The 16,323-nt window shown below is 36.3% G+C and overlaps 1 protein-coding gene across 1 annotated transcript in view; it reads right to left on the minus strand.

The window, feature by feature from the left end:
- The window catches only part of CLSTN2 (calsyntenin 2), a 396,925-nt gene that overhangs the window by 61,582 nt on the left and 319,020 nt on the right, over window positions 1–16,323 (minus strand). Inside the window, exons 6-8 of the mRNA XM_042796569.1 lie at window positions 12,708–12,893; window positions 7,042–7,290; window positions 6,376–6,497 (exon numbers count right to left, since the gene is read on the minus strand). Of these exons, the coding sequence (XP_042652503.1) occupies window positions 6,376–6,497; window positions 7,042–7,290; window positions 12,708–12,893 (557 nt within the window). The remainder of the gene's footprint in view (window positions 1–6,375; window positions 6,498–7,041; window positions 7,291–12,707; window positions 12,894–16,323) is intronic.

The raw sequence follows: 16,323 nt of genomic DNA on the forward strand, positions 1-16,323 counted from the left end.
AAGAGATGAAAGACAACACATAATAGGTATAATTTTCAGAAGAGTTGACCTAGCACATCTTAAGTCTTTGGGAACAGTATGCCAGCATGAACAGGTTTGAAAATCCTATACCAATGTAATAAAACTGTCACAGTCAGAAAAATGAGAAAACTGATAAACGCGGAATACAAATGCACAGAAACATCCAAACAATTTTCAAGTAAATGCAAATAGATAAATTAAAAAATATTTTCTGCAGGCAGCTTGATTGCTCCCTAGAGTCATACAAGTTTTACAGAAGCACAGAGCATTTCACTGCATTTCACATTGGGCTGGACTGCTAATATCAGAAATGCACAAAACCAGGCCAATTTATAGCCAATACTTCAGAGCTGGCCCGAAGGAGTTTTTGTACGTCATAAAGCAAGTTCTTGCCAGCCACTGTGATTTGTTTGTCAAGATTTTGTTTTTAGCAGTGATATCGCAGTTGCATTAAAACTATATCTTAAACAAGCTTCTGTCAATTGGAATCTCAAATATTTTTGGCATTTATCAGCACTGCTGACTTGTCCTTGTGCTAGCAAAATCTGTTTTGAAGCAAGATGATGAATAAAAATTTGTCAAAAGAGTATTTAAAGATGGAAACTGGTAAATAAACTGTGTCAAAATAGACAGGGCTATAACATAAGACACTTGGGGTTTCATGGATACTGCAAAGACTTTTTAACTCCTGGAATTATTTCATCTCTGTTGCAGGATTAGTATGATTCATTTACCATTTATCTCTTACTGGCTCTGTAGGAAAACATCTAACTTACTTCTTTCTGCAGTTTTATTATAGATATATGCATAGAGCAGTTCAGGTCTGCATACCAATTTGTAAAATGAGTGATTAAGAGCATAAGAAACTCCTTTGAGCTTCAAGTAAAACTAAACAACTAAACTTCATCATTAAAAAAAAAAAGTTGACTTTCAATAGGTCATCATGTTGGAAAGTATGGCACTGAGAAGCCTGAGGTCTTTTATGTAGAGGTGAAATTCAGTGCACATAGATGATGGAAGCTTGCTCCATTCTATCTCCTCTGCACACCTATAACCCTCTAGGACTGAGAATACTATGTACTTTCCATAAATATTCACTCATTTTCTCTCTGAGCTTCTCAAGAAGGAGGTCACTTAGGGTTTTCATAACGTAAATGATTGTCTTCTCAAAAATAGATGCATACAACTAACCAATTTCTAAAAATCCAGCATATAAGAACAACTTTCACTCATAAATTATCTATTTTAATGGAAATAGCTAATTTAACTAACAAAAGGTCCAGATTTTCATTATGCCCTCTTATCATGTAACATATTCCTTTAAAAGTCAGTTCCTGCTCTATCATGTCCTTGCACAGTAGCTTATTTTAAAAAGTAAATGGGAATGAAGGGCTTGACTAGACAAGACTGCTACTACAGGTAGGAGACCCTATTGTGTTTGGTCAGTGAAGTGGTTAAATGTTAATGGAGACCTTGCCTGCATCCTTCAGTATTTATGTGCACACACAGAGATAGAACGCATCATATTCAGATCTATTTAAAACTTTTTCCTACAGTTCCTATTGTGAAAGTAATTGTTTTGGGGGTTTTCCACAATGGAAAGCAGTGCAGGTTCATTTTGGATTATTCAAAGCAATTTATCTCATATTAGAAAAGAAACAATAACTTTCTGCATGTTTATCTGTTTTTTTGCCGACTTAGAATGACTCCAGATCATACAACGCATTCCCTGTTTTTTAGGGGATCAATACCAATTTTGCCTGTGAGCTGGAAGACTATTTTCAGGATGATAACATGGGTATAAAACAGAAAATAGTTTCCCATTGTGAATAAAAACAAGTACATGAAAAAAATGTTTATCCCTGGCTAAGATCCCTTCTCCCACTCACAAAAGTATCCCTATTCTGTTGACCTATGGGAAGGAAAAACACCTCTTGGCTTGACTATCTGCAATATTAGTAGAAGAAATGTAATATCCATGATGAACAGTGTGAAATACACTGAGCATTGTCCTATTTAATGTGATGTTCTCCACTGACACCAAAGGCTTGAATGCCTTGGTTCATTATCCAAACTATTATTTTGATTAGGTTCTATGTGGGCTATAGAAAACAACAGCTAAAATGGGCATAAACTGAAGGAGAGAATTCTCACTATACTAACCAGAAATAGGGAATACACAAGTATTGTCACTTCTTACAGCACAAATTTGAGGACCAGAAGAGGTTTTCCTTGTGGATGACAGTGAGAGGAAGGGGCACTAGTTCGAACCTTTTCAACAGAGTTGCTAACAGAGGTCCCTGAAGTGCTTTTGGAAATACCTTTGCATTGATAGAAAAAGAAGTGAGAAGACTTGATTTTTAAACATCTCTAGGCTGAAATTCTGCCCTTGTTAAAATCAGTTAACATTTTCCCACTGATTTCAACAAAACTCCATTTCTAATACACATAATCACACTAGAAACTGATCTCTTTTGCAGTCCTGGTATAGTTGCATCAAGGAATTTGACAAAGTCTGACAAAGCACCAGAGGCTGAAGGGAACTGTGATCAGAGATATAAGTTAAGTTCACCAACTCCCAAGTCTCCAAAAGTACCTTTGAGCCATATGGAGTTCAGAAAGCTCAGTCCCCTACCAGACCCATCCCACATGCAGTTATTTCCTGCGTGCAAGAGGAGGCTGTACAATCTGATTATTTTCTTAAAACCAGTCACATGTCCCTAAATTGAGCATATAGGCATGTGAGCATCCCAATAGAAGGAAACTCTAAAAGAAATCATCACAGCTTTCTAGGAAAATCAAAGAAACAGTTTTTATATTTCATATGTTATTCTTAGATGGCCCAAATTTATATTTGGATGCCTAAACTACTCACTTAAAATCACATCTGTGTTCCTACCCATTTGAGACAATTAGATGATGATTTAGGTGCCTGCTAGTGACTTTGGTGACAAAGCTTTCTGTAATAGCTTCTCAGGTTTAAAGAGTTTCTTACAGCTAAAAGTATGAGAAAAGGAATTGTAAAAAGTTGACAAACACATCATGATACCCAATTTAAACCCTTGCATGGGAAACTCAGAAGAAAGGTCATGATTCTGAAACAAGGAAACACCTGTACTTCCAAGTAATTGGGAATAAGTAAAAGGAGGAACCACCCCTAATTGGGCATCTAATGTAGTTGTTTGGGAAAACCATGCAGTTTTTATCAGCCAGCATGCACTAGAGACTTCACATGGATTTTCTTTAACATGGCTCTTTCTGGTACCTTTTCTTACAGATTACTACTAATGGATTCTCTCACAACTAAAATAGTTTCCAGAAGGATGAAAGTGAGGGAAAAAAGCAAACTATGTAATTTTCTTTTTTTTCCCCATGTTTCTTATAAGTAACAAGGATACCTCCACCTTGAAGTCTGTTACCTCTGATTATTAGCACTTTTTGCAGACATAATCATCTCATGTGTTAGCAGTTCAATACTAAAGGCACACATGCCCAGGGTTACAGCACTCTCCGTATGAGGCCATGCATCCTCAGCACAAAAGTAAAAAATTAGCCTAGCCAAGTCCATTAAGTTTAATGTATCAGGTAGGGCTAAATACTCTGAAAGCCATACTGAAAATAAATCCTTAGGCCTATGAACTAAAAGACACAATCTTCCCAGAGCTAACTTGGCAGTCACTATTATGTGGAGGTTTCAGACACTTGTTATGCGTGACAGTTACGATGGCTGTATTGTATCACAAGGCTTCAGATGCACTGCTCAGGTGTAGCTATATAAAATGTTGCATGACTCCCTGTATTCAGCCAAGAATGGAGTCTACAACTAAGATGGGTGCCACACCCACCCACCACAGAAATGAGATCTAGAGAATTAAATTAAACTTGGAATGACAATAAGCTCACAGTCTTGGTCAGTGCCTTGAAAGAATGAGTAGTCTCATGGACTAAGTAGAGCCCAAAGCAGCTGGTATAATAAATTTTACTACACTGCAGTAAGAATGATAAATGAATTCACTAGTTTATGCTTCACCCTATTCCAAGGTCACCAGATTTCCTTCAGCAAAAACAAGCTATGGATTGTTGTCGCAATCATAAAGCGGGCTCAGCAATAAAGTACTCTGCCACATTTCACTCTACTATGGCTGTGCTTGGTACCAGCCCCTGAACTGTCTTCCAGAGTCATATATGTAATGTCATCTACAGCATCCCGTATCCCAGTGCAGTGCAGATGGTGACAAACTGTACAACAATTAGGTACAGCTTAATTTCCATGCTATTCTTAAAAAAACAAGAAATCTGAGGATATGCCACTACAGAACAAACAGTTCTGAAGGTTAGATTTTCAGAGGTATTTCAGTACCTAAATATGCAAATAATCAACTGGTAGGATTTTCAGAAGCGTCTCGAGCACTTAATCTACTTTTGAAGACCTAGCCCTACCTTCTTTTCATATTGAGATCCAGAGGAGTTTGTAGTGGGAAGCTAACTAGCTTTTTGATGTGGTTTTAAATTATCCTGTGCTTTCTATGGTACAACACTAGGTAGATAGTTAGAAGATGGCGTAATTTTATTACTTTAACTTGAAAATTTCTGTCTGCCTTGTCTTCCAAACCATGCAAGTTCCTTACCAGCCCTGTTCAGGTATGTTTTATTTTCACTTTCTTTTAATTTACTCTACTACATAGGCCAGAGGGAGCACTGAAGAAGAGGTAAAGAAGCAATCTTTACTAGGTCCCTTCATGACACAACCTACAATAGTAACACCACGATGATATAAATTAATCATCATGGAAGTCTAGTCACACAACCCATAACAAACTATTTATACTTTAATCTTACGTTCTTTTTCAGCTAGAAAGAGCAGTTGAAGTACACTGTGGAAATCAGTTGATAGTAGCTGAATTAAAGGAAATTAATTTATGTGACCTAAAAAATCTTTTCTACCTCTGGTTTCCATCATGTAGGAGTTATCAATAGTAGTTAGAAAGATTCTCCCTTCAGTCCCCAACTGCAACGCTACAATTTGGGAGCGTATTTTAGGTTACACAAATTATTATTGGCAGACAATGAAATATGCAGTTTAGAACCAAACAGTAGAAATGAAAAGAATTAATGTGTCAAACACTACTTTGGACTGCCTTTAGTATATGCTCTTGCTAAGATGGCTTCAACAAAATAATTTCTCTTCAGAAACACAAATCAGAGTACAATTGATTGAATTTCAAAATATCTCCAAGGACTTATTCCATCATCCCTCATTCAAAACTTTGGATTCCTTTAGGATTTACATCACAATGTACCTTCTCATGGTAAGGCTATAGAAGAGAAGTTGATTGCATTCAACTCTGTAAGTCAAAATACTTTACATAAACTTTGTATTATCATTAATTTAGATGCTTAGTATACAGTGTACAAATACAAATCCTTCTGCAGCACTCAGAACAGCATTATCTGAAGCGACATCAGTTATTCATGACTTGTAATCTTCAGTATGATTTAATATAAATTTACCCCTTTCTAGACACTGTAAGATTTCATATCAAGTACAGGAGAAACTGATTCCAAACCAGTTAAGGGAAATAAACGGCAAGTGCTATGATCATCACATGGTTTCTTACCACATTCATCTGATAATCATGACAAAGATCATCTTTTTATATGCAGTCTGAAGGAGAATTAGGAAAGTAACCGTTCCTATATCTACATCTTCAATATCACAGTTTGGTCCCAAAGACATTAAGAAACTTGCTTTGAGAAAATACTACTTTGCTGAAGTCTGTCTTCTTTCATCCGTCTTTGATCCTTATCCTGCTTAGAATTAATAAATTTATGAAAGGCAACTCTTACCTCTTTAATAATAATTTCCTTGCGATATACTCCTCATTATAAGGAGAAATTACATACAACACAGCAGATGGAAGTAAAAGTCTACAGATTAGATTTTACAATATATTACAAATGCCTTTCTGTGTGTCAGCATACTCTTTACTGAAAAGGTTTTCATCACTTCCATTGTGCTGATAAGGTAGATTTTTTTTTTATGATATATGGAAAACTTTTAAAGAACTATGTGCAATGTCATGTCTCTATCCATTGCTGAAGGATATAAACCTTTACTTACTGTTTAAAATCACTCAATTAAAAAACCTACTGTATAAAATGACTCAACCCAGTTAACTCATTCATCTCTTTTTATGCGTATCCCAATTAGTCGTAACAGTTACAAATTGCAACATAATTGCAATAGACTTCTGACTTCCCAAAGCAGTTATGCTAGGATTTAAGTTGTTCTCTATGATTTCTAAAGGGGTAGAAAGATGGGTTACAGAGAAGAGAAAAGAAAACCACAGGTACCTGATCCAGTTTCCAGTGGAACTCTGCAGGACGAAAGGTGTCAGCCTGATCAAAGTCTTTGCGCAACAGAAACACTAATCGGCAGTTGTGCACGTACAGGGCATAGTGATGCCGGTTCATCTCTGAAAGGAGAGACCGATAAGATCAGTGATCTGAACTATCATCAACACTTCTGTTTAGGTGAATGTGTTTGAAAACAATATATACCTAAAATACAAAAACCAACCAACTGAAAAACCCCAAAAGTATTGACTTCTCCCAAAACCATGGATCATTATGGTTCTGGGGGAAACCAGATATGCTAGGCATCTTCCTGAACTATAGAAGCATTAAGTCCAAACTAATAAATAAAATCCAAATCAATATTTAATATAACTAGTTTCAATGAAGAATTACAACTGTTTTCCCAATCTAAATAATTAAAAAATTAAACCAGTTCCTATAAAATCTACAGATGTATTCACAGAGGTTATCCATGAAGACAAGTGCTTGAAATTTAGTCAGTCATCAGTCCTGTCAATAAGCTATCAAGTCAGCAATGCTTAGAGTGGCACCATCTGACCTTAGTAACTTTTTTTTTTGAGATCAAATTAAATGAGGAGAGATGGTAACTCTACTAGCTTTGTTACGCCCTTTGCCTAACATTTTTTCAACACACAGACTCACCGGTCTTGTCAGAGTTGCAGAGAATAGTCTCTTTCTCAGCTCTTAATCCTGGACTAGGTCCATGCTTCATCCACAGACTGATGGTGAATTGATCAGTTAAATTCTTTGGGACTATTCCATCTGGGATTTTGGCCCCTTGCTTTCCATCAAATTTAAAAATCATGTCATTGTTATCCATGAGAAGCCCAGCTGTCCAGTTAGTTGCTGCACTGGGAGATGGTAACAAGTCAATAGCACCTGAGGAAGCTCCTGCAAATGATATGCAATGAATAACGTGATAAGAGACTAATGAAAAAGCTGTGAAGATTAATTTAATACAGGCCAGGGTTATGATTCACAATCTTTAGATTATTTTTACTACCCAAATGGTCCTACTAGCTTCACTGTCAAATCATATACACATTATAAAATATTGACCATAGTAAACCAGCAAGAGTTCTCAAGATTAAATGTATTGCACAGGAAACTATAGAAAGTATTTTAAAGTTTTCTTTCTCGAAACTTCTCATTATTTTCTAAAATTCATTAATGACATTTCTTCAGTTATTTCAAGAACTGCTAAAACTAAACCCAGATTCTCTACATCCAGCTGGGAAGCTTTACGTCGTCTCTCCCTGAGAGCATGAAGATATATGGTATGTGGGGAAGATATGTTGCAGAATAGAGTACAGTGGGGATGAATGTAGGACAAGTCACCTAACGTCCAGTAGACAGCCAAGGACATTCCCAGTACAGTTGGTATGAATGGCAATACATACACAGTATGCACCCTAGAACAGATAATATCTCCTTAATGACAGCTTCTGGCAGACACATGACAGTTGTAACTCCATGTGTTCTCGTCTAATGATAAATCTAAGACTTTTAAGTGGTACTCACAATTCAGGTTAGTGCCCCCACTCCCCCAACCCAAAACTAAATCATTAACAAAGTGGTCCCTAGCTACACAGTATTTGTTTATTAGAATTAATTGGGAAAAAAACAGAAACAATATGGTGCCAGGACCTGATAAAATAGCACAGTTCTTTACAGCTCTGTCTTTTCTTACAGCCTAACAACTGTCAGGCACTTTTCAAAACATGTAATGAGCTACCCAGAGCCTTTACACAGCTGGTAAAGTATAGCATTTAGCAGAAAGTATGCTTCCCAGACTAAAAAGCACAATCTTTGCATTCTTGTTGATGCATTGTCAAGTAAGAGTATCGTTAACAAACTACAGCTTCATAAAAATACCCACACTAGTAAGATATCCTACCCTCCTTCAGCATTCAAGGAGAGAGAAAAGATCCCAACTCTCTGCAGGAGTGTAGAACTTTAAGCCAAGAATGTGTGGGATTATATCGTACAGATTTTTAAAAAAGTATTATAGTAACGATATGAAAATATTCATGTAATTCAGTAACTGAATTTCTTAGACAATTCTCCAAAATTTATTATGGTAAAATGAGGTTATTTTAAAGTGATAGTACTATCAAAGCTAACACCTACATGTTTAGAATTTGAGCACAGAGACAAAGTATATTTATTTTATAAGTTGTAATTCTGGATAATAGACCACACTGCATTGCTTAATACACAGATGTTAGCGACAGGAATATACCAAACTCAATTTATTCAGATGGCACAATTTGTGATAAACTTTCTTTTTTTTTTTTTTTTTTTTCTTTTTTAATTCAAGCCACTAAAAAATAAAATTACTTGCACGGGACACAAATAGAACCATAATTTTCTCAATCAATTTCCTTTTGTGTTAATTGTTATGTTAATCTTTTAAACTTACAGAAGAAACAGACACTGTTTGCACTGTGGTGTATATTGAAGGAAATATACTTTTAAATGGGCACATGCTTATATTAGGTAAATTATAGGCTCAAAGAAGCAGCTTCATCCCTCCCTCAATCTACTCTGGACATAAAAATGGGAAATATCTATTTTTTCCACTAGAAAAAAATCTGTGGGAAAACTCCAAAATGGAAGTCTCTCATATTGCTTGTAAAACTCTGATCCAGCAAGATCCTCAAGTAAACTACCTTATTTACCCAACTTAAGGTCAGGCTTGTGTAAGAGCATTTGGGTAATCAGTACCATGCTCAACAGGTTCTATTTTATCTGCCCATATTTTTATGGAGATTTGTGGGTTACTTTGGAACCTCATCCTGTTAGCATGTGTTAATCCTGTCCTGAGAACAACTATTGGATTATGTGCTTGGGAGATTTAGCAGGAAGAAATCATATTGTTTCAATCCTAATAAATCTAACCAGCATCCCAAACTGCTCAGGCGCATACATACACAGACCTGGCGCAATACAAACAGGATGTATCTGGAGGTATTCCCAAAAGTCTTGCCATGCTACTGGATCAGTGCCCTTCCAAAATGTAGAAGCTGATGCCCTTTTATTCTAAAATGCTTCCAGAATAATGCAGGAGCCACTGCATTAAGCACAGTTTTGCACTGACACCCCCTGAGGCACCCCTTGCATATGAAGGTGTTTGTTTTCACAAGCAACTTAACAGATTTGGCCCTACTTCCTCTCCCCACCCTGCATGTTCGTGCTGCAGACTTTGTGCCAGGATGCTGCTTGCTGAATTGGTCCAGACTGTTGGCTTAGCTGGAAGCTAACTGTCCAAATACAACCAAGCCCAAATTACTACTTCAAACAGATCAACAATTTTCTTTGAGCATCCTGCAAACCCACACAACCCAGGATGAGAGATAAAGGCCCTCTTAGCTGGAGCATCGCCTTGAATCTGATACTCAGTGTTTCCATATTTCAGTTTCCCATCTGCCATATGTGAGACTTAGCAATCCCATTAATTTCTATTTTATCTACACTTAGAGGGAGAGAAGACAACACCATAGCCATCTTTCCACCACATTCTAGGCTCCTTAACTGAGTATTTTTTTTTTAGTGAGATTTATTCTGGGTATGTTCTTGCCGTCCAAATTGTGTCTTTTATAAATTCTTTATTTTTTATTATTGTCAGATGACAAGGTGAAAAAATGCTTACTAAAATGCTTTGAGGCACAACACTAATAACTCCTTGACTTTAAAATGACTCAAGCATAATTTAATCATTTAAACTGCCCACCTTGACTGTCAAAGTGAGTACAAATCACTGGGTTATTAAAAAGCAGACTTAAACCATCAGTCATATAAAAAATTAATTTTAATGTACTGTTCTTAGCATCAGAATTCTCTAAATTTCCAACAGATGAATTAAGAAATGAGCACAGGATTTATAAACTGTGTCCTTAGTTATGGAGAGACAATCTTGCATTTTATATGGCACAGATGACTATTTGTCTGTGATCATTCAGTTCAGCACTCTGCAATCGTACAGTGCTTTACTGGTATAAAAAAAAAAATAAGGGTTTTCTTCCTTTTCAAAGAATTTATTTATCCAACTATTAGATACAATAAGGTAATTTCTGGGAGAAAACGGACTTCTAGAAATATTTTAACCTGTTTTCACAAGAGTTCTCTCTACATTAGGGATGGTAATAAATACTAAATACCAAAGTGTAAGCCAGTCCAAATGCAGTTCTGATGTAAAGTTCAATGTAATTTCCAACCATTTTATCAAAGTCTGATTACAAGTTTCAACTCTACCTGTTCTCTATGAAGATATGGTAACCTTGGAGAAGAAAAAATACTCTTTCAGCAGTGAGATTTTTTTTTCCCCCCACTTACATACACTTTTTACAATCTAACTATTTTCTCAAGTGCTTACATTCTGTTCTTTCACAGATGTTCTGAGTGAAAACTAGAAGTTAAGCAGCAATGTTAGACAGCACATCTGTCCACCTGCTCAAAGACTGCCTGCAACTACTACAATGGTCTTGACAGATCTGCTGAAATGTTTCTGATGATTCTGCTTTTCACCAGCTTAAACCTAACACATGGTGCAGACAATGAATTAAGATTGGACTAGTATTGGGAAACATCTAGTTTATTCAGGAGAAAAATAAAAATACTTTAAATTATCTTTTCTACTGCTTAATTGTCAGCAGGTAAGGTAGTCAAGCCACACTGCAAACAACCCCTTAGACTTTGCAAAGCCTTCCTCAACTAAGGAACTTTATATACCAGCAGAAGGTACCTACTTTCAGTCCTACACTTATAATATTGTTGGATATAGTTGCAATTAGTGGTTTATGTCAATGTTATCATTTGGTGGTTTAGATCTTGTAACATAGTGGTCTGCTCTGAATAACTGTGCCATTTGCACTTTAAGTCAGAGGCATAAAGCAATGTTCTTTTTGCTGTCAATACAGGTTCTTAGAGAAGGCAAAGTACTTGACTTCAGCTATAACATATTTATTTTTACTAAAATGTTAGTATTTTATGAAATCAAATCCCCAATAGGTCACATAGCCTTGCTCAACCTCTCAGTTTTAATGTCATGATAAAGATGCGTACTGCTGGCAGATGGGTTTCTCCTGCTTTTCTAAGATCTTGGTCAGTTGGATAAAGATACAGGATCAAAAATATGATTGTTTCTGTAATCTTAACTAAGCAATTTTCAAGTTGAAAATATTCAGATTTTATGAGAATGCTACTACTCCCAATCACCTTTAGCTCACTTTCCCAATCTCCACAGGTAATAGGAAACTGCAAACTTTTTCCCTGGGAACTGGCTCTCCATTTTTAATAACTTGGTAACGTTGGCTGAAAATTTTCATTTATAAAATTATTTCTCAAAGGTTATCGTATTGATCTTAGCATATCTACAACACTGTTGTGGGGCAATCAAAGCAAATGTAAGCCATACACCAGAGCACCTCAAACCAAAATCTATGCATTTAAGTGGAGAAAAAAAGTACATTTACTGCTGCAGCTCAGACAGGAGCCAGGTAAAGAGACATTTTGAAGAAGATGAGAATCAATGTTCCACACCATCAGGGTGTCAAATGAGGACTCTAAGAAGGCAGGATTTAAGAAGAGGACAAGAGACGGCAGATCGTAAAATTCAAATGATAAATGGCTTAATGTGCGGCCATTGCTTTGCCATACACATTATCTTAAAGTCACAAAAATACAGCACTATCCTCAAGTATTTAATCTACATTTCAAAATTAATTTGTATTTTCTAGACCGAGTTATCAAAAAGCAGGAAAAGGGAAGAGAATAATTAGGAAAACTTTCTCCTCTAGGATATCTCTTTTCTGAAATTAATTTTTCTTAAATATTTTTGCTCAAATGATTGCCCCAAATGTTCCTTTACTTTTTATTTGTTTTTACTCTGGCACAGCACTTATCAGCAGAACAGAAAGTTGAGTCAGGAAGACTGAAACACAAGATGGAGATTCAATTTTCATCAAATCCTATACACTTCCTATGATGGCAAATCTATACCCAAAATCTCACTACACTGTTACACCAGCATTAGTAGCAGGGGGGAATAAAGAGTGAGAAAGAGGTGGAATGAGGAAAGAGTAAAAATAGAGAAGGGAAAAGGAGCAGAAGAGAAAAAAAAATAAAGCAGGGGGAAGGAAAAGAAGAACGGAGCACCAGCCAAATATCACCACTCCCCTCATTTTCACTGCTACTATCCAAAATGAACCAGCTTAGCTAAATGCACATATCACATGCTTACAGGTCATGAGAAACTGGTGCTTTATGTAGAAAAATATTATTATATCAAGTGAAAGCTATATTCATACCACATAATTTCTGCAGAGATTTTTCTGAGTATGTTTCACGATCACAGCCCTTTCCAATGTAATTGGTCTGTAATTCAATGGTGGTATGTATTGAGGAAACCGGTCCATCACACGTTTCTAGATGAATGCTGGGAAACAAAGGTATGCTGCCAGAACCAGGCTTGTATTCAATCCGTGTGTTCCAGTCTGGAAAAAAAAAACCAAAACCAAACAAACAAAAAAAAAAAAAAAAAAAAAAAGATCCAAGAGTGACTAAAAAAGGAAAGGGAGTTCTATAATTTTAAATAACACATTTTTCTCAAAGGTCACTGTTTAAGACAAAAATAACAGTTTTTGAACTTGGCACCAGTAAGTTCCTCTCCTAAAAAAATTTGATTTTGCCCCTTTTTGTACAAAAGCATCAGGGTCAATTAAGTAATACTACTGTTCCTAAAGTCACACAGGCATGAGGTACATACATGTCCTGACAAGAAGTGCTAATTGGTGTCAGTCTGGATCTCCAACGTACATGTCCATGTGACAGACTAGAAGCTTGCTCGAGAGGCACGAGACTGTCTGCTGCACTGAATATGGACAGATTTCACAGTTTTGTGATACAGAATAAATATCTCCAAAGACCGGGCTATATACATCAGTCTCACTGGATTGTGACCAAGAGCTAATATAATACACCTGTAGTGCTGCTTCTTGTCTTCAAAATCTCTTACTAATTTTATGAAGTATTAATGACAGACAGTTCCAGCTGAAAACTATTCACGCTTTCAGCCAGATCTGACTAATCTGTGGTTTTGCTTATGCCCATGTCTCACAGCCCACAACATTTAAGCAATCACCTGCCTTAGGCAGCCACCTGCACAAGCCATACATATCACTATGCTTCTCAAATGAAGCATTTAATTTTTAAATCCAATTAATTATGGTGTTTGCAACCTGCTTCAGAGAAAACCCAAACAAGCAGCAATAATTAAAAACATGTATTTCAGCTACCTTCACAGTTTATATTTTCATACAATCATAGAATGGTTTGAGACCACCCAGTCCCAACCCCCCTGCCCCGGGCAGGGCCCCCTTCCCCCAGCCCAGGGGGCTCCCAGCCCCGTCCAACCTGGCCTTGAACCCTTCCAGGGAGGGGGCAGCCACAGCTGCTCTGGGCACCCTGGGCCAGCGCCTCACCCCCCGCACAGGGAAGAATTTCTTCTTTATATCCAATCTAAATCTACTCTCTTTCAGTTTAAAACTGTTAGCTCTTGCCCTGTCACTACAGGCCTCAGTAAAAAGTTTCTCTCTGTCTTTCTTATAAGCCCACCTAAAGTACTGAAAGGCCACTATAAGGTCTCCCCAGATCCTTCTCTTCTCCAGGTTGAACAACCCCAGCTCTCCCAGTTTTTCTTCACAGGAGAGATGTTCCAGCCCTTTGGCCATTTTTATGGTCCTCCTGCTTCTCATTGCTCTAACAGTTTCATGTCTTTTTCATACATTTTAGCCAACTCCAGCCAAGTTACCATGCAACATAAATAAAAATGCCACATTAATACAGAGATGCAAATAGTTCATTATTCTGAAGTCACAAAACTACTCAACTTTGCTACCTAATGTATACATCTCTGTATCTGTAAAATCTGACAGAAGTACTCTTGCATACACAGATGAAGTTTCTCTTCTTTTAGTCCTAGGTATAGGAGACTCAAAAATTGAAAAAATATTGGTCCTAGCAGTCAAATATCTTAAAGCAAATGGACAGAGACATACTTTCTAAGTATCTGTGGAAGGAAAAGTAATATATATTTTTTTATATCTCTCTCTATATATGTGCTCACTTAGTAGGCGAAGGAGCTTGGCAATTTTCAACACACTTTGTTTTCAGAAAGCTTGAAAAAACGTGCTCTCTCCCACCATCTTAAACTGGATTAAAAATTTACAAGAAAATCTTAAGTTCATGCCAACATTTTGAAATATAGAACAATCATTCCTCCAGGGCTCAGATAGCATGCTAACAGTCACTGGTCTGCATTTCCAAATTTTCCAGTTTTCTTCATGACTTTTCATCCAAATGGTAATCATGTAGCATTTTCTTCTCATGAGGAAGCTGAGACTTCATCGAACATTCTGAAAGTATGCTTAGTATCTATTTTTACTAACATCAATAGCACCTGTACATCACTAAGTAAAAGACAACTATGACTGCCTGTGCACACATCAGCTGAGTTGCTATTTGAGTAGTAATTTTCATGTAATAACATTCAGCCCATTCATTCAATATTAAGTTAGATTTAATCTGCAGTATTGCATAATTTGTCTGCAATTGTCAACTTAAACAGTTTCCTTAGATTTTTCAAGTATCATATAAGGTATGTTATCAGAGTAACAGATTTCTGTTCCCTCTCTGTTTCGGAAACCTGAGGTTAACATTTTTCCAATCAAACAAGAATGGCCAATTGTTTCAGATATTTAAAGCAAAAATAAAATAATTTATTGTTTTGTATATTGTAATACATAAATTATTGATCTTCATACTTTTTTATTCACCAGTTAAAACATTATATCCCTCTACAAAAAATAAAGACAGTCTCATATGTAAAAAAATAGAGTCCCATGTGTGTCTGAAACATTTCTGACTACCTCAGCAGCATTCAGGTTTCAGCCACATTTTTGTTTCTCAGTTATATCAAATTAACCAGCACTCATGCAAAATATTCATTAGTGTATATGAGATGTGATTGAATTATTAACTGTAACATATCTGAAACTGCACACACACCTCTAGTTATATGAAGAATGTCAGCCTTGCAACAGACCTTTCAAGAAAATCTGATAGCTGTTTCTTGACACTGATTACAGGTGAACAAAACTGAGTTAACGCCATTATTTTAATGTTAAGTATATAATTAATATTAAAATGAATCATCTGCTATGCCTTATCATCTCGGGACAGTTAGAAAAAGGACCATTAGTGCATATATACCTGGCCCTTTCTTAAATACCTTTGTTTTTGGGAAGATCCTGAACTACTTAAAATAACCAGGTCTGTTCAGATTGTCTAAGCAGTTTGCCATTCATGAAATTAATCATTTTCCAAAGGACTGATTTTGGCAGGATATCCCCTAGTTAACTGGCTACACATCAGCTAGTAAGCATCAGCAGAATGCTACTTCCAGGATCCACCAATGTCACTGTGTGCTGCACAGAATATAATTTTCTAAAAACAATTTTCTAAGTTTTAAAGGGTCAAGCAGTCACCACCGACATAAAAAAAATGCTTTTTCTCTTGGGAACCAAGTATGGATCTTTACAATGGTTGCCACAACTCCTACCACTGCTAGCAGAGATGTAACCTGGCAGGGAATTTCCGTAGAAATAATGTGAAAAATGAAACAAGATTCAACTATCAGCTAGGATGATGCTTCTTTTGTGTGTTTAATAACACACATAAATACCATTTAAGATTTTTTTTTACTAAATTATACTCGCCCTGTATTTAAATTAACATACATATATATATATATACACATACACACACATACATATGCATGTGTACATAAAATAGGAATGTTTTTAACCAACATTACAAAATAATCTTTAAAGTTCTGTTCATTTTTCTTAGGGCAGAAAAGATTGA

Source organism: Tyto alba, unplaced genomic scaffold (genome assembly GCF_018691265.1).
Source record: "Tyto alba isolate M040663 unplaced genomic scaffold, T.alba_DEE_v4.0 Super-Scaffold_10, whole genome shotgun sequence".
Classification (NCBI taxonomy): domain Eukaryota; kingdom Metazoa; phylum Chordata; class Aves; order Strigiformes; family Tytonidae; genus Tyto; species Tyto alba.